The 21727-nt window shown below is 34.1% G+C and overlaps 2 protein-coding genes across 7 annotated transcripts; both read right to left on the reverse strand.

Moving 5' to 3' along the window:
* Window positions 1-419: 419 nt before the first annotated feature.
* LOC110424510 (dentin sialophosphoprotein, putative (DUF1296)) lies at window positions 420-7430 on the reverse strand. Of its 6 annotated transcripts, XM_021439093.1 has the most exons (11): window positions 7024-7157; window positions 6399-6575; window positions 5886-5929; window positions 5376-5502; window positions 4612-4750; window positions 3857-4452; window positions 2854-3193; window positions 2462-2732; window positions 2200-2295; window positions 1648-2094; window positions 420-873 (listed from the first exon to the last, which is right to left on the reverse strand). In XM_021439093.1, exons 4-11 carry the CDS (start codon window positions 5440-5442, stop codon window positions 541-543), a joined length of 2289 nt encoding a protein of 762 aa, XP_021294768.1. In that variant the 5' UTR covers window positions 5443-5502; window positions 5886-5929; window positions 6399-6575; window positions 7024-7157; the 3' UTR covers window positions 420-540. The 6 variants fall into 6 exon arrangements, with proteins under 6 accessions (XP_021294768.1, XP_021294766.1, XP_021294767.1 ...); XM_021439091.1 differs by lacking the exon at window positions 6399-6575 and having other exon boundaries at window positions 4612-4744; window positions 7024-7430; XM_021439092.1 differs by lacking the exon at window positions 6399-6575 and having other exon boundaries at window positions 2462-2702; window positions 7024-7430.
* A 1262-nt stretch (window positions 7431-8692) lies between these two features.
* On the reverse strand, window positions 8693-14286 carry LOC110424722 (protein Brevis radix-like 2). Its single transcript, XM_021439372.2, has 5 exons — window positions 13592-14286; window positions 12730-13106; window positions 10662-10797; window positions 9789-10180; window positions 8693-9060 (listed from the first exon to the last, which is right to left on the reverse strand). The coding sequence occupies exons 1-5, from the start codon at window positions 13715-13717 to the stop codon at window positions 8982-8984; spliced, it is 1110 nt and encodes a 369-aa protein (XP_021295047.1). The 5' UTR covers window positions 13718-14286; the 3' UTR covers window positions 8693-8981.
* Between the last annotated feature and the right edge of the window lie 7441 nt (window positions 14287-21727).

Genomic DNA, 21727 nt, shown 5'->3' on the forward strand with positions numbered 1-21727 from the left:
CAGTGGGTAATAAGTTTCAAGTTCTGATTTGTTCTGTTTAATCATTCAAACTGCATACAAATCCGACAAAAGTACTTCCTATGCTAATAGACCATGTATATCGAAACCCATTTTGGCAGCTAGACTAGCATGATTGGTAAGACCTAAAAGATAAGGTCCAAAAGCAAAAGGCAAAGCTAGACAAACAATTGTACAGTTTATGCGAAATCCTTGAGGAAAATTGTTACACTAGACAACATTTCTTTCTACAAAATCCTTCAACTGGGATCACGTTTGGTTTCTGATTACACAATATGCAGCCACTTTATCTCTTCTATATTAATCTTTCCAATTTAATTAACAAAGATAAGCAGGCCAGCACATAAGTTGTTATCGGTGGCTTAGTGCAATTTAATAAAAACAGCCAGAAGAAAACAGGCTGAGATTAAACACCAATTATGCATTCAATTAAAAAGATTGTGGGTTATTTCACAAAGAAAACTTTAAACTTTCTATAGCTACTTCACTCCCTTACAAGAGAAAGGGTTAGCTTGATACTATTCAGAAGTTTGTTGTCCAGTTAAGATGACCCAATTGAGGTTGTTGGTAAGCACCTACTTGAGCCCCAGGAGCAGCTGGCGCAACCCCAACACCAACATTAGCACCCATAGCAGGGCCTAGATGTGGATTTGCCATTGCAGCAGGCTGTGGAGGAGGATGATACAACCCCGGGAATTGCATGTGAGAAGATTGTGCTGCAGCAGCATTAAAAGAAGCATGGCCTGTGTGAGATGGCATATAACCATGAGGTGTTTGTGGCATATTGTAGTATGGAGCAGACTGCAAGCCTGGTAGCTCCCTCGGGTTCTGAATCCAGAGATCTGATGTATCAGCCTGTCACATTCAAATGCAGTAAGCAAAGAGACTATGATTGAAAATCAAACCAGCCAACTGAAGAAAAACTATATACAGCAAGGACAAGAGAACATTTCCAACCAAAGAAACACATGCAGAATAACAGAAACTCATGGTGTGTGAAACACGCAAAGATATATCACACTGTAATGGGCAATAATCGAATTGCACCTCCAACGGGCAAAATTTTGATATCATAACTCCCAAACAAAAAGTCAATGCTCAACTAAATTTAAAATTCAAACTGCAAAACTCATGGGTGAGATCCTCTCTACTACTTCCCTATATATTCTTCCTTATCATTCAAGTGTGTCGGACCCAGTCATTGACAATGAACTGCACAGATATGAACAGTGTCTATGGGTGCATGGAAAGTAACGGATGACAGCCAAATCCAAAAATGAATAACCTGACTCCATAACTAGCATTAAGCAGTCTATGGCTGTGGTATTTCAGGGTTCAATCTAATTTGGCTACAAACACAGAGGTCAATCACTTGAAAAACTTTGAAGAATTAGACATATCCTAGCTATTTATCTTGCATAATTTGCGTTACTTTTTGCTCACTGGTCGGAACCTTTTTTGGGCAGATAATTAATCACCATGTTGCTCTGACAAACTGATTAAACTGCCAACCCAAAACCAGATACCACAGGCCATTAAATAACCCTCAAATCACTGTCACTAATGCCTCGATATTTATTTTATTAGCTCATGTTCTACCGGCTATTAGAGCGAAGAACAATTTTTTACCTGTTGATTTGGAACATAAATATTGCCATCTTTATATTTGATCCGAGATGAATCTTCAAGACCTGTTGGATTCCCAACTACACCAGGAGCATTGATTGCATACCCAGATGGACTGGTAAAATTTCCAAACCCAGTAGGACTACCAGCAGGAACTGGCTTGAACTGCTGAATCCCGTACTTTAGGCCATTCGCATTAAGATGAGAACTACCTCCTGGCATCAGCACATAGCTACTACCATTTGATGGGTGTGGATAGGCAGGGTTACTGGAATAACCTGGCATCGCCATCTGTGGTAGATAAATCGGGGAGACAAACTGACGATATGGCATAATATTAGCAAAATGGGACACATGAACTTGCGGATACATCTGTGCTACCGGTGGTTGTTGCTGCTGCATCATTGGTATTGTTGATGCAGGGACATTAACAGCATGCGCACTTAAGGCCTACAATTATCATTTGGAATTTGCATCAAATTGAGGTGATAAAAATAAACAAACAAGCCTTTCTAAAATGAATTCTGATTCTTAAATGCATGTAACGGCACTAACCTCCTGAGGGGATGGTAGACCCTGTCCTCTAGCAGTTTCATCTATTGGGGGTCTGAAATATGGTAAATCATAACCAGTTTGCGGATCATATGCCTGCTATCAAGCCAACACCACATCAGAACATTCCATTCAAGGAGCAAACAAATAAAAAAGGGTATTTATTCCAAAATTCAAATTTGCTTTATGTCAGTTTCACTGACTAATAAATTTCATAAATACCCATTTGGGCAGGATCAGGCATTATTCATAAGATTCAACGTACCGCAAAACTAGGTAACTCAGGAGCATCTTGCTGCTTTTGTGACTCTGAAGGAGCATACGATGGACTGTTGTCCTGAACCAATCCAATATCGGCATAACCGTCCAAATTCTGAGGACTTGAAGTGTCTTTGGTATCAGGCAATTGATGTTCAGAAGCAGTACCAGAGGGTGGAGAATCGGATCCCGAATTTCCAATTTGATCTTCTAAAATCTCAATGGGCTTGCCACCAGCAGTATCATCACTAGAAGTATCAGGAGCAGACACAGACAAACTGCTTAGATCAAATACAAGAAGAACAACATCAGAAAGAGGTCTTGACTCAACAACAAAATGTTAACTTTAGAGTTCAGACTCTACCAAATGTAAGCAATTAGTTGGGAGAAAAGACCAACCTAGCAGCAGATTCCCCATTTGAGTCTTCTGCAACACCAGTGGCTTGAAAACCCGGCACAAAATTCCTTAAAGAATCAAATTCCACTCCAAAGCTGCCGAAAGTAAGTCTACAGCGATCATTCTCTGGGACACGAATGTGCTGTGCTATGATAACGTTCTCATTTTCGTAGATATTTACTTGCGAAAACTTATCTTGCAATTTAGCTGTTTCTGAATCCAAGTCCTTGGCATCATCAGCAGGAGGTGAAGCAGACTTTTTAGGTGTTCCAATAACTCCAGGATTATTAACACTTGATTTTTGGCTCAATTTTGGTTTCCACTCTTTATTATGTTGGTTAGCTGCATCAAATATGCACGATAAACTCTCCCATAAACTTAACAAACAAGTTCAAGTTAAGTGCTATAATAACTACAACCTATTGACAGCCAATTGTTAAAATAGTAGTTTAAAGTGATAAAATTATACCTAATTTGATCAATGAAAGGATGAAAAGCACTCCAATAAGAAGCTTCTAAGGTAAAATGAAGAGCCATTGACTTGATATCTAAAACTATCACTGCTTTACTGTGTCTCACATTCATAAGTATTTAAACTCAATAGACATAGAAGTTCCTCACACTTTCAAGAAGCTTAAAATAATTAATGACTAATCATCATTAAGTTTAAAGAAACTGCATTTGGGTTCTTTTTAACACAACAGAAACATATTTACAAAAAAATTAATAGTAATAATAATAACAGAAAGGCATCAAAGCCACATGCTACAATTACAACCACATGATACAGCAATAACCAGCACATAATTAGTTAAGTTTTTCTTTAGATTCGTTTTCCTCTAGTATTTTGTAAACACACTTTATATTAACACTTTTATTTTATACACAAGGGAAAAAATACCCAGGATAACAGTTTTAAAAAAATATATAATCATATCAAACCTACACCTTGACCAACACAAAGGACAGCTTATGAGATGGATGCTCATAGTTGAGAGCAAGTACCTTTTTGATGACCTAAGGCTTGTTGATTTTGCCTGCTCCCATACTGATTGCTCAGGAATGACCTGCTTCCAGAAATTCCAGGCATGATCGATTCAGTTGCACTACTATGACTGAGCTGGTCTGCTCTAGAAATTGCAGGAAAAGGTCGAAATGCCTCTGATGAATTGTCCCTCCCTACAAGTGAATTGGAGAGAGAACCACTTGATCCAGATGAATTTTTTACTGCATTTTCAGAAGGCTGACGGCGAACACCCACTACCCCGACTTCACGCTTAATAGCTCCAACAGCACCAGAGGATCTCGAATCAGGAGAAGGCACATGAACAGGATCTGTAGAAGAGGAATAAACCCCAACAACTAGGCTGCTTGATGACTGAGTGGCAGCATGTGCTTGAGTATTATTGGGCTTCACTGCCTGTGACCGCAAAATGGCATTAGGAATAAAATTTCGCTTTTCCTCTGATATTTGTTTCCTATCAATACCACTTGAATTTGCATCACGAGCATGTCTCGGTTGTGAACTGGATGGTCCATTAGAAGTTTGAGACAAACTCCGAGAACTAAAGGGTCTCTGATTGCTTGATGTTCCTGTTGAGCTGCAGAATGGTAATAAAAAAAGAATACTCAGTGCACGTGATTTCACAAGGTCTACAACATCAGTAAAAATAGGCACAAAAGAATAAACAAAGCTTAGGGTTCAGCAAAAAAAAGGCTAGAGTGGAATGGCAAATAAATTACTACCAAAAAATCATTACCCTTTTTCAGCAACATTCACAGGCACTTGCTCATTTGCAGAAGTTGAGCATTGTGAGAAAGGAGGCTTCATATCTTTATTTGCATTTTGGTTAACTCTGTTGTCCCTCACAATACGAAACTCTCTGTTGACTCCTGCATCTAGTAAGGCACTATTCATTAAATAGCAGAAAAAGGTTAAAAACGCCTCATTATAGTCAATAATCAGCAGCTGACGACTAAATGGTAAACAATGCAACAAAAGAACTGTTCTATGCATGAGAAAAACTAACACACATTACATGTGTAAAATATATACAAAATACGAAAAAAAACACCTTAAACTGTGGGATTGAGTGGAAGGATGGAAATCCAATACTTAAATTATAAAAGCCTTCCAGCTTTTGGTAAATGAATAATAAAGAAAAGTAAAAATATATATCTGATGAAGTTGAGTACAAGTTACCCAGAAAATCTCACCAGATCTGCATATTGCACAAATTGCAAAACCAAGACATCAGACATCAATATACAATGACTGTCATACAATAAAGCAAATCATTACAATCACCAATTTCTCCATTATCCATCTTCATCCACAATATTAAAATCAACTTTTAGCAAATTAACAATGAAGGAAATAATTAAAGACACTTAAGAGTTCCTAACTTTAATCCTCACTCCTTGATCATGAGGCAGAATAGTGTTTAGCTCGAAGAGACTACATAATCAAGCATTACTTGCCAATAAAGGTCAAATCGTTGAACACGTTATCTTAATGAATTACCTGGCAAAGCATTGCGAGTATAGCCTCCTCTTCGAGAACCACGTTCAGGATGTGTACGAAATTTCATCCCTTGACCAACATTCTCAGAATGTTTTCTTGAATCCAAGGAACCTTTGTACTCAATGCTCTATCATCATAAAATGTCAGATCAGAACAAGTTTTTCACATCTGTGCATTAACTATCTAGAGGGTTTACATTTCAAGATATTATATTTAATAGGAATTCAAGGCATCGGCATTTTCTTAATTGCTATGGATACAAGATCAATCAAATATGTAAGTATCACAGGATACATTAATAGCAGAATAATATAAATGATTAAAACTTCGTAAACAGAGGCACCTATCAAATACTGAGAATGTGTGCAAATCAACAAATAAAGCTCATATTAAAGTGTGCTCTACTTACCACATGTGATGTTGAAAAACAACCCTCTATTGCTAAGAAAGAAATGAAATGCACAAAAAGATTTGCCAAAAACCATATTAGGATACTACACAAGATTATACCTCTTTCTTCCGGTCTCTTTTTCTCCTTACTTCATGAAAAGTATCTGAGAACAAAGAATGAGAATCAATATAAATAAGAAACATTTACAGAGTACATTTAAAATATCATCTAAACAAAATAGGAAACTGAAGCCACAACATAACCAGAAGGAAAAAAGAAATTATCAACTTTTGAGAACTCATACAGAGCTCAACAACTTCTATTGACCAATTTACCACTTCGATGAAAGTTTCCCAAACAATACAAGACATGGCCAATCCCCTCTTAACATCATATGTGTGTGAACCAACCACGCTCACAACTTCACCACGCATGGCACGGACATAACCAGTGGACAGACATAATCCTCAAGTCTATCCAATGTATAATGCCAAAAGCGAGAAATCAGCTCAGAAACAAGCCAATGAGGATCATAATGCCAATTTTACAACATAGAAAGATAAGCTGCTTACTTGTCATGCATCAAATCACTGAGATTGTAAGAAAGGACAGTAATTACAATAACATGATACCTTTTTGTGCTGTCTCTATCTATAGGATTCAATAAACTAAATAAATCAATCAACCTTGAAAAGCATAGATTTTTATTCTGGGCTTGTGCTAATCTGAGCAACCAAACTAAGTTTTAGAAATAATTGATTGATGGTTTATCAGCGGGCTCAACACAAACCCACCAAGGCAAAATGCACCTAGCATAACAAAAAGAAGAATCAATACCCAATCTTTGAGACTCAGTAAAATGCACCTACTATAATGAAAAGAAGAGCACCATGGCAAAGCAAATGAAAACGAGTATCATCAAACGGGCAAAAACTACATTATCAGCACGCCAAAACATCCAGCAATAATCATCACGCCCTAAACCTCCTCCATAAAACAATAATAAACTTTCACACCCCAAACCAATACAAACTAAAATAACTCAATACCTTAGTAACAAACCCAAAAAAAAAAAATTACACACACACAATTTGAACCAGAACAATCCTAAGTTATCGACCTCAAACTCCCGACACTTAACACCACCGCAGAGCAAGCAAAACTCACTTCCCAAAGCACCAAAACAAAACATAAAACACCAAAAGAACAGGCAACAGCAACAGGATGAAAAAAGGGGGTTTTGGGAAAAAAGTTGACCTTGATGAAGCAATTTCTGGGTAGTTTCATTAGGATCCATGTTGGCCTCTTTCAAGGCAACATAAATATCAGCATCAGAGTGATTGCCAACTATTTCCTTAATTGACTGTATTGTCTTCCTCACTCGCGCTGAGATATCTCCTTCGATTCTTGCCCCACTGACCATCTCTCTCCCTCTCTCTCTGTTTCAAAATACTCCAAAAGAAAAAGAAGAAAACTTTCACTTTCCACACCAATTATTTTTTTTAAATACAAAAACCCAGTTTGATAATCCAATTTCTATTCTGAATATAAAGTGGGTTTCTTTGATTATTGCTATATTATTAATACCCTTTAAAAGAGCAGAGCTAGGGTTTGCATTTAGATAGAGAGTGAAGAACGGCTTTACAGGGAGAGCGAGGTTTGGGAGCGAGGGTTTTGAAAACGTTTTTACTTGGGAAAAAAATTCCTAATTGGGGACTGCTTAATGACTGATCTGCCCCCCTCCAATTTTGTATATTTTCTGTATTGCCCTTGGATTTACAACTTTTTCTTTTTCTGTGGCTTTGGTTGGTATCAAAGCAAGTTAAAGATTGCTGATTTAGAGGAAATAATTATTAGGAAAACCTTGAAATTACTTTGCCCTAATTAGGGTTTTCCTTGTAGGAAAGGAATAATCTTTAGTAATTTTTGTACACTAATTAAGTTATCATAGTCAATCATGCCCATCATTATAAACCATGTTTTCTTTTATGATTAGCTGCATTGCTTACATTTTCCATGATCATCAGTTACTAATCATATTCTTCTTTTGATCCTTCATTGTACAAAAATAAAAATAAAAGAAAAACGTTATTGCTGCAATTGTTTGGAAATTTTTTCTTCTATTAAAGCTCAAAGCCATGGGAAAATTGGCAATGAGACGTGGAATAGCAGGGGACTACAAGGCCAGTAGAGGGCAATTTTCAAAATTTTGAACCTTGTTTCACCACATCATTTATCATACATTAAGAATGCAATTTAAAGCAAAATGAACATCATGATGGATTGAATCATGCACTACTCATTTCTAACGCTATTAAATGATTCATCTATTATGAGTAATTTTCAATTCAGTTTTTTTTTAATTTTTAAAAAGTAAAAAATCTTCAATTTAGATTTTGTTTCTCGAGAAAATGGAAAATATGCGATGTGTTTTCTTTATTTCGGTATTGATTACAGTAAAGTCAACTTTATTGTAAAATTAAAAAAAGAATAATAAAAAACCTTGTTAAAGAAATTAACAGATAAACGATGTATCTTATTAATTTTATTTTAAATATTATATTCAAAATGCATGTTAGTAAAATAAATTTATTTTTCCAAAAAATTAAATCTAAAACAGATAACGATTCATTGCTCCCTGGGCTTTTATAGCATATAAAAGTTGGGCCATTGGATCGCATTGCAACAATGAAAGCCTAAAGGACCCTTCTTAGAGGCCCATCTGGGTTATGGGCCAGTAATAAAAAATTGTTTAGGTGTGAAGCTAGCAAATGGTTTCCACCTTCAAGCTTTTTCGACTGAAGATGTAAAATGGTATTTTTAAAAATATTTCTATTCTGTAGGAACCAAAAAAAAATCCAAAAAAGACAGTAAATGTGAGAAAAGTGGAAGGTCTAGATAGTAGTAGTTGGATGAAAAGTACAGCTGTGAGTGAAAATGAGCAAATATTATTTTGACTAACGTTTCCCATCATCTTTCAATGGTCAAACCCCAAAGCGACCCAACATTTGCATCCAACCACATATGGGGAAAAAAAGGAAGGAAAAAGAAGAAAGAAAAAGAAGATCAATAATTGAGGATATGACCAATACGCAGAGTTGATACATTGTAAGCTTTGTGATTAGTTGTGCCCAGGGGCACAGGAGTTTCTAACACCACTTTGTTAAAAGGAGACAACTTCCAGATGCTGGTCCATCTCATTGACTTGCTAAATCTCACAAGTACTGTTCTTGTATCCTGGCTCGGTTTTCTTCCCACCACATCCTTGCATGCATTTCTCCAAACCTGTCTCGGCTGCACCACACATAAAAGAAAAACAAATGAATTGAATAGTAAATGGTAAGCTATCTGCTGCTGTTTGCCAATGGGGCGATGGAGAACCGGAAAATTGGAGTCCTGGCTCACAATAGTGGGGTGGGGACTATATGCAAAAGGCCCACAATTCACAGCAGGATAACCTGGGAGGTGAGGGGACCAACATCACAAGCGAAACTAACAATAATAAGGCTTAGGTTTTTGGATCCTTCACGGACTCCAGGGAAACTCTTTGAACTCCCACTGAGACCAAACTAAATCTTATATTGGCGTCAAGCGTCGTATTGTTTGCTTCTATAAGGATTGTCCATTAATTAAACGGAAGTTATATAACTCAATGCTAATTATGATGCCAATATATTCTAGCTAAACATATGGCAATACAGCAAACGTCATTTGAAAAAAAGAACCCTCTATTCAGAACTTAGTTCATGGAACAGGGTGCAGGTGAAAATAAAGCCAGGATGGGTTCACCGTATAATCAGCTATTGGAATTGTTAAACTATTATCAGTTAATAATAATCAGCAAGGAAACCTTGGACCAAAATAACGCTTTCTGCTTTTGTTCCCATCCGTTCTCATGTCTTAGACCAAGAAAATGTGCATTTATCTAGTTACTCTAAGACCACTTTAGCTTATCGAAAGAGAAACTCCACTTTAACAGTTTTGGCCTTTAATCCATCTATCCGGTCAAAGAAACCACATACCTGAAGCGGACACGTCTAAGCTCCCGAGTGCCACCAGGGAGTGCTCTAATAGTGATGTAAACCCCTGGTTCATCCTGTTCAACCCATTCAGATTCCATGTCACTGGCATTACTGATGGAGAGCTCTCCAGAGCGATCTGCCTCTCTCGATGAACTAGTCCTAACAGAGCCATCTACTGATGATGTCTCAGTCTTGGCTCCACTAATACTGCAGAGTTTTGGTGTTGAAGCAAGTGCAGCTGAGTCATAGCATTGACGGGATTGTGTTGGGTGATGATCCAGGGAATCTGATGAAGAATAGCCCATTCCTGTTGGGCGGACAAAGTTGCGCGGGCGTTCTTTGTTCAGGGGTGGAGTCACAGGACTGTCCTTTGCAGATTCAATTCTAGAGCCCTAGAAGGGAAGGACAACAACTAACTTTAGAAACCAAAAAACTTATGGACATGTCATTTCACTAAAAGTAAGACAATTATGGTGATCTTTGCATGAAATTCCAGGGTAGCAATTCCATTATGCAGGGAGTAAACCCCAAAGTGGGCAGTATGACATCAAAGAATGATATTGATTGAAACCTTGAAAATGTTAAACCTGTAAGTTGGCTGAAAAATCAAAACCAAAGAGATAAGATCCTTCAATCATGGACTGATTGCATCTAGTTTAAATATGGTACTCAAATATATCTAATGCAATTTCTTACTTTCAAACCTAATGGTGTAAGAGTCCAATCCACATCCCAAAGCATGTTAAAGGAGTTTTTCGTAGTTTACCACTTAAAAATAGATAGAATAGAGTTGAAAAAGTAAGAACTAGGACTTCACCAACTCATGCTAAGGACAACAAAAAGATAAAAAATACACGCAGAAAAGAAGCTTACTTCGTCTTCGGATCTTGGGGGAGTTGGAAGTGGGACTGCTTGACGATTAAAGCGTTGAACATTGTATAATTCCATGACCTTGTCATAGTTCTCTGCCCACCATCTTTGAGCTTGCCATTTATTAAACATTTCACGGCTGATTAAATTAACAAAAGGATAGATTAGCACTCCAGGCAATCAACAAGAAGCCTTAGAATGAAAGAATAGCAGAAGCTGATAATGGCAGTATTGAAGTTTCAATATCCTTGAAATGACAAGTTTGCAACAGATGAAATGAACAAATAGAACAGAATTACAGAAGCCAAGTGCTTTGATAATTACACTTGAACCCATTAAAAAGATAGTTGTCTATCAGAAGAATAAAAGAAGCCGAGTGCCTTGATAATTACACTAGAAGCCATAAACAAGATAATTAAGAACAGCATTTGGCATTCAAAATGTCATCAAGAAGAACCAGGTGATTAAGAGGCAAAATCATTATGTTAAAGAGGCAAAGTCTTAGATGTTTAAGTTCCCAACTGATAATATAAAAGCCAAAATACTCTTTGTGCAAAATATGCCATCAATTTAGCAGCATAATTAGCAGATAAAAAGTGGGTCTGTTAATAAAGCCAGGAACAACCATTGCAAATATGCAATCTGCTGCTTTCACATATGGCAATCACCTTCACTCTTCAAGTGTGGCTAGTATAACCAATATTTTCTAGACCAAAGACAGACATAAGAATGTTAAAAGTGCAATATAAGGACAAAACTGAAAAAAAGAGTAACTGAAAAGAAGTGTGATTTTTTTCCCTTTCAAAATTTCTGATAAATATTATATCATCATTTCTGTATATTATGGAAGATGAGATCTCCATATGTATCCATTCCTAATAGCTAAAGAAGCAAGTTTATCAAAATATTAGGAGATGATGAAAAAAAAAAAGAAATAAACCAGCTAATATACAACCAGAAATATATGATCTTATCTGTTCATAATCTTCTGTCAAAATATACACTTTGAAATTATAAGATGGTGGGGAAATTCATATTATTATAAACCATTGGTGCTTAAAAACTGAAGATGTCAAAGTTCCTATATGAGAAGCACAAAGGAAGGGAAGATGATATACTGATGGAGATTGTCCAAAATTCCCAAAGGAATTAAGAAATGAAAAGCTTTACATAATTCACACGATTTTTTGGCCCTTAAAAGAACAACTGTTAAATTACAAGCAATGACTTTATGTACAAAAGGACATTTTCTTGTGATTCTAATAAATGCTCTGTCTGGTCACTATCATCAAGTAATGTAAATTTTGCCAGTGATCTCCCCAAAGGACAAAAGAGAATTGTATGTACCAACATCGCATGTGAAGAAGACATTTCTTTAGTCCTTTAGTGTTACACCAGATAAACGAATCAGTGTACTGCCATCAGAAAGGTCATATAGAACATGGCCTTAGTGTCATCTCAAGTTCCAGTTAACTCTTGTGCATGCCAAGATTACAATACAACCCACTGTCCAAGGATTGAATGGTTTAACCATCTAGCTTCGATTGAATTTTTTTAGGCAGGAGACAAAGGACTTATTGCCCTTAGCAAAGCATAATTCACTGGAAATACCAAAATGCTATAATGCAAGTGGGCCAAGCCATAAAGTGAGAACCATATATGGGGCCACTTTAATGATGCTATATAGATTTTCACTCATCAAACCTCACATGAAAATTTAGTGCAACAGTCACACACATAAAATGACAAAGGATAATGTCAAAATGCCCCAACTCCAATTTACCACCACCACCATACTAACCACACGCAATCACAATCAAACAAACCAAAACCTTCGATATCAAACTCAAGAGCCAAGAACGGCATCCAAACTACAAGGAGACAATTTCAAAACAGAACAATAATAACACTTCAAAACCCGATATTTCAAATACAAGAAATGTTTAAACCACAAAGGACAATACAAATATGGCTACCATTTCAATACCAAAAATAAAAATCATGTGCTCACGTTCAAACAAATCAGAACCTTCACTATAATATATACCATTAACAAAAAAAAAAAAAGTACCTGAATCGAATCCGTTTCAGATCATTCCCTCCCTCAGGCAATGAAACAAAAGTGATTAAAACACCAGGCTCCACTTGTGCAACCCATTCCTTAGGCTCATCTTCCTCCATAAACACTACTGATTCTGTACGGCCACTAACAGAGGCTGGTGTACCTTCACCGCTGGAAAGTCCTTTTAGTCTTGATTCCATCCCTTTGCCCCAAATCCTGGGCGTGGAATTCGAACTTCCTGTTCTACGGTAAGGGCAATGGAAACGTGCCGAGTCAGAGGCGGCATCAGAGTCTGCATAGTTCCGGTTATGGTTATGGTTTGAAGAACCAGAACAAGGCTTGCAGTTTTTATAAGCTCCTGATGCTTTCAATGCCATGTCCTTGATCTGAAAATTATATATATATATATATATATAAAAAAAATCCTCCGTCACTTAAAATCTTATTATGCTGAAAAAAAAATAGCAACAAGAAAAGAATACAAATTCAGGGTTTTGTTGCTTTACCCATTTTTGATTTCAAAACTGGAAAAGGAAAAGAAAAACAAACTCGCTTAAGATTTAAGAAATATGGCGGATTCAGGATTAGCTATCTTTGGTTGCTAAAAAAATGAAGGAAACCAAGAGAAGAGGAAAATAATTTCAAACGTATTTTCCCAACAAAAACAAACTTGAACCGATCAAGTCAAATTGTAAAGTAAACTCCCCTTCCTTTACCAGCTTATGAATAGTGAAAAACTCACTGGATTCAAAGCAGAACTTCAAATATTCCTAGTCGTTTTTTCCCGCATTTTCTCAGCAAATAAACACAAAAGCATGTATTCAAATTTTTACATATATATATGTATGTAGTAAATTAGTAATAATAATACCTGAGAAGTGAGGGCCTTAAGGGCTTGCCTAGTCCTAGGAGTCTCCGAAGTATCTTCATCCTGTTGGCGCCCAATAGATCCATTGTTATTGTTTAGCTGCTTTGAACAAGCTATACACGTTAACATCTCCCCCTTCTCTCTCTCTCTCTCTCTCCTTCTAAACCACCCGACAACAAAAACCCAGATCAGATTCAACAACCAAATTTCATAAACAAATGTATGTGGCTATGTCAACGAGAGAAGGAAGCTTGTTCACGGGTATTTCTCTTTGGTTACGTTTGAGGCTTTAGAATATTTAAGCTTCGAAAGGCAGAGTCGGCTGAGTGATTTCATAGCGTGAAAGAGTAACACGAAAGAAAGAGAAGAATCAGAGAGATCCCAGGGGGATGATAGCCAGAATATAATAATAATGACTAATGAGTTTGGATTGGCAGGGGAAGCATATAATAAAAACGAAAAAGAAGTGGAAGTGACCGTTAATGGAGGAGAAAATAGGGCATGGCTTTTTGGGATCGAACTGAAAAGAAAGAGTAAGAAATACTCTGTTGTTTCTTTGGCTCTGCCCCCGCCCCTCTACCCTCTGTCCACAAAGTAAGGACAAATAATTTCTGTGTCTGGCTTCAGCTTGAGTTTCCTCTCTCTCTCTCTCTTCCTTACTGCCACTGGATTTTTCTGAGGAGGCTATTGAGATTCGGGCTAATGCCACAAGTGGCACCATTTTGTAGCTGTCTAGTAGTCAATTTGTCATTGTAGCCTTTTTTCTTTTCTTTTTTTCTTTACCTCCTCAAGAATTTTCTCTTTTTTTAAAATAAATAAATAAATAAAAGTATATTCTAACCACGGAAATTGAAAGACAGATATGCACTTTTATTTTAAAATTTTGTAGTTAATTTCAGAATGAAATTGAATTTGAGATTTCATTATAAACAATAAATGATGTCATTATTATCAATTGAAAAAAAAAGGAAATAAATGTTTTTCTCCTTGGGTGCATTAATAGCAAAAATGGCAACGAATTTTGGAATTAATGTGTTCACAAGTCAAAAAAAAAGAAAAAACCCTCCAATATGGCATAGCATGCACATATATTAATTAAATTGATCCCTTAGTAATTTTTTATTTCCTATCTTTGAAATAATATTACTCAACATATAATACTATTAGTATATTATTAAATATAACGCAAATTTTTCATAAAAAATATTTTTATTTTGAAAGAAAGAGGATATTTTTGGTAAGAAACTTAACATAACATGTATTATTTCTCATTTTATTATTTAGATGTTGTTAAATGAAAATCCCGATAATAAGTATTGTAAATAACTTACATTTGACTTAGAGAAATTAAATTTGATTCTTTTTCTTCAAAATATCATAACATTATAACAAAAGAAATTGAGAAGTAATAATTGGCATGTTGATTATTGATTAATGGGAAGATATGTACAAAACGTACAAATTATTTGCTTAGTTTAATGAAAAAATGGACACTTGAGCTTTAATCTTTGGAAATTTAAACCCTTCAATTTAATTTAAGAATAAAAAAAGGAAAAAGAAATACTAGTGGCTATTGTAAGTTATAACTTTTGAGTGAAAAGTTAGTTGCATGAAAACTGGAAAAGGACGTTAGCTTACGGGAGGAGGGTCGTACCAGGGATTGTCTTTATGGGGGGTGGCGCCACCCTATGGACCAGATCAGCGCCGAGATTGGGTTGAGAAAAAGAAAGCAAAAGGTGAAAAAGAGAGACGCCTAAGCCAGTCCTGTGGGGGCAGTGGGGCTAGCAAAAAAAGAAAAATAAAGGAATTATTATTTTTTCCTGCTGAATTCCTGATCATATGTGAGTTTTTGTGACAAATTTGTGTGCATGTGTGAGAAACTTTTATTTATTCTCTACTGAAAGCGTCAACAGGTATTTCCCATGGCTGACACGTGTCATTCTCGATGTGAAATTTTGGGTGTGCGGAAATTGCAAAAAACGGCTACTTTGGTTAGCTGCTTTAGTTTCTTGGATCTGCTTTGCATTTCAATTCCATACTTTAGTTTCTTGGGTCTGCTTTGCATTTCAATTCCAATCAATTTCCACCTACCTCTTTACTTCTTTCTTTGTTCAACTGCACTCTCTCTTTAATATTTCACTTTGCATGTGATGTAAACTAGTATTCAAGTTTTTTTATAGTAAAATATTAAATAAGGACTAAGTAGGTTGACCTAATCATCACATGCATGGTAAATGCTGTCCCAAAGTAACAAGTTCTCCATCTTTCTTTTCAAACTATTGGATGATTCTGAATTCCCTTTGGAAAAGTATTAAAGCTTGCTCTTTTTTTTTTAAATGCTTGTTCTTAATTTGTTTGGATTTGTACCCCAAACTTAGAGCATTTTATTTATACAACATCTTTTCTATGTTTGGGCAACAAAGTTAGTATGGGTTTTCCTTGCTTATTTTTCCTCATAGAGATAGATAGCAAGCTGCTCCTCCATTCATACATGTCAACTTCAAGGCATGGGCTAAAGGGAGTCTTGAGTCTTGCAATAAAACGAGAGGAGGTGGTCCAACAGACATCAATGGATGGAGGGCACCTCTTTTTCACTTGTGTTTGAAAAGTAAAGAATTTAATCTAATTGGGGAATAGTTACTGTCTCCCAAGACATTGGTGTCAATCAAGTAGATCATGCAGCTTGACCATTGGATGTTGTCCAGCGGTGAAGGACGGTTTAGCCAAGGCAAGAGCCACTAGATCCTACCCCCCCACAATGCATTCACTTCAAAGAACATGCAAATTAAGACACACACACACACACACAAAAGAAAAGGAAAATTTTGAAGATGGATTCAAACTTCGCTCAAGGAAGAACACAAGGGTAAGGGAGTTTTATAATTATTTAGCAAGATTCACTCATATGTGTGGGGATGATAGAGTCACGTGAACAAGCAAATTTATTAATTAAGGGCAAAGTACGTAGGCCAATAGCATGATCTGGCCAAACCTTAGGGAGGAGGGGCAACAGCATGGGGTTTAATAGATTAGTATTGACTAATAAAGGACAGGGACTTAAGTTTTACCACTTGACTGTCTGGTTCACATCAAATTCGTTCTTTTGGGTAGCTTATTGAATATGTTAAGGGGGGACCCTCTTTCAGCAGTAGAAGAAAATAGGAAAGAAATAAAGAGTGAAATGAAGAACATTTCTATTGATAAATCATGTTTTTATTGGACCAAAAGCATAAAGATTTGTACATGACACAGCCCGAATTTATGTATCCCTGTGCATCTGATAGAGAAAATTCAATGACATTAGGGTAAACCAGCATTATTTTAAAACAGGAAATGAAGTAATGTATCAACTGTTGCAAGAAGTGCACATCAGTAGAGATCATTTCACATTTGTGGACTGTGTGTGTATATCAGATCCAAATCCCATTTGACTTTTCATAGGTTACAGAAACTAAACTATGGATGGAAATTAATGACCAAAGCGTGGGTCATGATCCACACTGATATCACACAGTTGCAAAAGCTTGAAATGATTTGTAAGTTGAATGCATTCTCAGCCAAGAAAAATTGGAAGACCCTCAGCCTTAACTATGTATGCCACATGGAGTAGGGGCTGCAACCCTGCAACATTGGCAAATTATAATTTCTGATAGGCCCCCCCACACCAACACAATTTGCTTCTTACCTTGAACTGCATATATGATTTTATTATCAGTTTCGTGAATGAGTGCTTATAAATTTTATATATATATATATATATACTGATTAAAATATTATTTTCCCTAAAACTGAATGGGATATATGTTGGGCAACTATTATTTTTCTTTGCTCCTCAGCACTGGCAGACTTGTATTGTTTCCTCGTTGCTATTCATTTGTTTATTGATCTTGGTTCTGTGCCGATGGCTCCAAATAATCTGGAAGTACTGTCAGTTTGCAGAGTAAACGCCAAAATATCTGTCTTTCTAACATACACAAGCCAAATGAATACTGTGTCACATTAATTACCCATTACAAATAATGAGTTTTCTTGGGAAAAAAAATGGACAATGAGTAGTGTTAAGAGGTCCAAAAATTTACCATTCAACTGTTCATTTCATCTAGAGGTTTAGAATACCATTTTCATTTTGTCCTTTTTGTTTTAAATTTCTGAAACATGGTGGTGTTTGCCTGTTTTGTTGTATAATAGCATGTTTGCTAATTCTTTAATATGCCGACACATTTAATGGCAATGGGGTTCCATTGAGCTATGAATTAAGCATTTTGGTGAAAAGTTTTTACTTTGATTTATGGTAATATATATAATGACATGTTGGCATTCTTATCCAAATCCTCTACCCAACAAAATAAAAAAAAAAAATCAAGAGCTAAGAAAATCATGACTTATACATGTATAGGCTAGACATGCATGAGTTGCCTTAGACTGATGTGCAGCCAGCAACACAAAGTGGAAACCATGATAATTAAGTTGGAGGAGAAGAAGAAAAGCTCAATCATGACAATGCTTTTCTTTTTGGAGACAAACCCTAAATCATCATTCTTTTCCAAAGTGGAAAAGCTTAAATGTTCCTTAGCAATGGAGGTTTTAGTGGGGAGTAGTTAATTAATTTATATATTAGGTTAGGCTAGCTATACATGCTGTCTTCCAACTAAGCCCCCGAAATGGCTTTCCTGTTACCTTTCTTTCTCCTTGTAATCCAAGTATTGGATAATGTGTGAGGGGAAGTATTACTATAATGCATGCTCAACACTTTTTAGAGCCAGCAGTGAAAGCAGGTCTCTGTTTGGTGATCTGCATGGATTTTTATTTGGAATGCTTTGCATGGAAACATGCTTTGCTTGCAGAGTGTGATCACATAATGCAGATGATGGAAAAAGTTGCAGAATTCCTAGGTTTTAAAGAACACAAGTATGCACTTTCTGCTTTTGCATAAAGAACAACTTTGCCTTACAGTTGAGGGTTTTGTTTGTATTTGCTGCTAAGCATTCTCAACAATAATTAAAATTATTCTAATAATTATTGTTGGTATAATATTGCAGCAGGCTTTGACTGCATAATAGTTTAAATAATTGATCAAAATAAGTGAAATTCTTCCAAGTAACTGATTGGTTTAACCTTTTTGAAAATAGGCCAGAAGATAGTTCAATTATTCTTCTTTTGAACAGTGAAAGTTTGATCTTTCATAAAGATTTCCATGTGCTTCCACATGCATGAAAACTAGAAGCTCCTGGATATGAATAGTTTCCCTTCCTTCCCCCTTCTTTTCTCCCATGAACAGATCATTCATGTTGGGCTTCTAGGCATATGGTGTGGGTTTAATTCAAGCTAGAACCCAAAAGCAGTCTAGTCATTGTTACATGATGACAGCGAGTGGTGGGTGTGAATAAGCTTAACTCATCAAGTTCCAATGATAGGGTCAGTCCAGCAACTAGCAAATTGATGTTGAGAAAGGCAATAATAGGCTATAACCATTAGAAGAAAGTTGATACAATAATCTGCCGCTCAATTTTTATGTACTTCATCTTATTTATTCTTTTAATATCTGATCAATATCCAAACCTCTTGATTCAATGATCCAAATGAGAGCAGAGGTGTCCATTGATCAAAATTAGGGGTGAGTAATTAGTCAATTTGATTCATTAATTATAATTAAAGATCAAGTGGAGCAAACATTTTTAGAAAATCGATCAAAATTGATCAAATTTAAAAGAAGATTGAACAAATCAAACATTGAATTGGTTTGGTTGATTCAATTTTGAATCAAAAAAATCAAAATTTTATCACTCTTGTCTTTTACAAAGTACAACAATGAAATTTATAAATTTCATTCATAATTATGAAATATACAAATAATTTAAACATAAAAAAATATAACATTTTATTTTTTTCATTTACATAATTATATCATTTCACATAATAGATCAAATCAACATTTAAGAGTTTCATATAATTATATAAATTTAAAATATATATGTATATGTATAAAATATTGTTTAAGTTTTTAATCAATTTGGTTCAAAAATTTTAAGATCAAGAACCAATCAAATAAACCAATAAAATTAAACTGTTTGAGTCAATAAACTTAATAAATTAATTAGATCAAATCGTTTTATCTAAATTGCATTCAATTCATTAATTTAGTTCAATTTTACTCATCCTTAATCAAAATTAACTTTTTCTCTTTATTTGTGGGGCAAGAGATCAAAGTGAACTTTACCAGACAGGAAGTAAGTTGGGCCGCTAGGCCTAAATAGAGAGTTCAGATTCATTAGAGTGGCTGCACTCAAAGGTCCAAGCACTCTTTTAGTTTGGACTCAAACTACCATTGACCCAAACCGAAAGTTCACCTTCAAACGCAATCAATCTCCGAGGGCAAAATCTGCGGCAAGGTCTTTATTTTCGACTTTATTATAAGCTTAATTAATAAAAGTCATTTAATCTATAAAATTAAATTACAATTATTGATTTAAAACTTATACAAAATGCAGTAATTAAAAAAATTTTCTTTTGATGGATTCTTTTTTTTATACCTTAATAATAGAAACCATTTATTTGCATCGTTTTTATTCAATGGCTAATATTTTCATATTATAAATAGGATTATTACTATAATAAATCAGAAAGTCAAAATTAAAAAATATAATAACAAAAAAAATATAATTTAAAATTATCATTAAAAAGCCTAAACGTAAAGGTTTTAAATGTTATGCTTAAAAATCATTAACATAAAACAATAAGAATTGACATAAAAACTCATAAAGGTAAAAGAATTAAATTTAAAATCTTAATGTAAATGTATGAGAGTTAATGTGACAAGTCAATCAAGAAAAAAAATCTAATTTTAATAAAAATAAATATTTAAATTTATACTCTTGGGTAAAAAATGTTTAATGATAAAAAATTTTAATTTTTAAATAAAAAAATAAAGATTAAAATAATTATAATTCAAAATTGACATAAAAAAGTATTGATATAAAACTGTAAGAATTAATATAAAAATTTATAAAGATGAAATAACTGAATTTTAAATTTTAACGTAAATGTGTGAGAGTTAACGTAATCAGTCAATTAAATAAAAAAACTAATTTTAATAAAAAATAAATATTTAAATATATATTTTTAGACTAAAAGTGTTTAATAATATAAAATTATTAATTTTTAAATAAAAAATAATAAAAATAAAATAATTATAATTCAAAATTGATATAAAAAAACCTTAACGTAAAAATTTATGAAGGTGGAATAAACAAATTTTAAATATTAACATTATAAGTCAATTAAGTAAAAATTTTAATATAAATAAATATTTAAATTTATTTAATCAAGTTAAAAGTATTTAACAATATATAAATTTTGATTTTAAATAAAAAATAAGAATAAAAATGATTATAGTTCAAAATTGATATAAAAAAGTTTTAACGCAAAATTATAAGAATTGAAGTAAAAACTTATAAAGTTGGAATAATTAAATTTTAAATTTTAACGTAAATGTGTGTGAGTTAATATAATAAGTTAATTAAGTAAAAAAATTTAATTTTAATAAAAAATAAATATTTATAATTATATTACCAGACTAAAAATATGTAACGATATATAACTTTTTATTTTTAAATAAAAAATAATAAAAATAAAAATAATTATAGTTAAAAATTACTATTAAAAAAGTTTGACATAAAATTGTAAAAATTAACGTAAAATATTATAAAAATAAAATAAATAAATTTAAAATTTTAACGTAAATGTGTGGGAGTTAATAAGTGATAATAATTATTTTTATTAAATTAATTAATTAAATATAATTTTAATATTAAAAAATAATATATTATAATTTAAAAGAAAAATTAAATAAAAATAAAAATAAAAAACTTTTAAAATAAATTAAATAAATTTAAAAAATATCTATATTATTATCCTAAAATGAATAAACACCTATTAACCTGTTATATAAATTTTTATTATTTTTTTAAATTTTATTGATTGATTTTACAGTAAAATTAAACTTACTATAGCGTTCACCAATCTCCAAGGGATGGAATTGTACGGAGCTTGTTTGGGGTTAAACTCAAGACACCAGAGTCAGGACAGTGCATTCTCGACCGCGGCATCAGGATAAGAGCTGGGATCCATTAAGAATGGGCA

The sequence above is a fragment of the Theobroma umbraticum genome, unplaced genomic scaffold (assembly GCF_002168275.2).
Source record: "Theobroma umbraticum cultivar Fairchild unplaced genomic scaffold, ASM216827v3 scaffold_204.0, whole genome shotgun sequence".
NCBI classification, from domain to species: domain Eukaryota; kingdom Viridiplantae; phylum Streptophyta; class Magnoliopsida; order Malvales; family Malvaceae; genus Theobroma; species Theobroma umbraticum.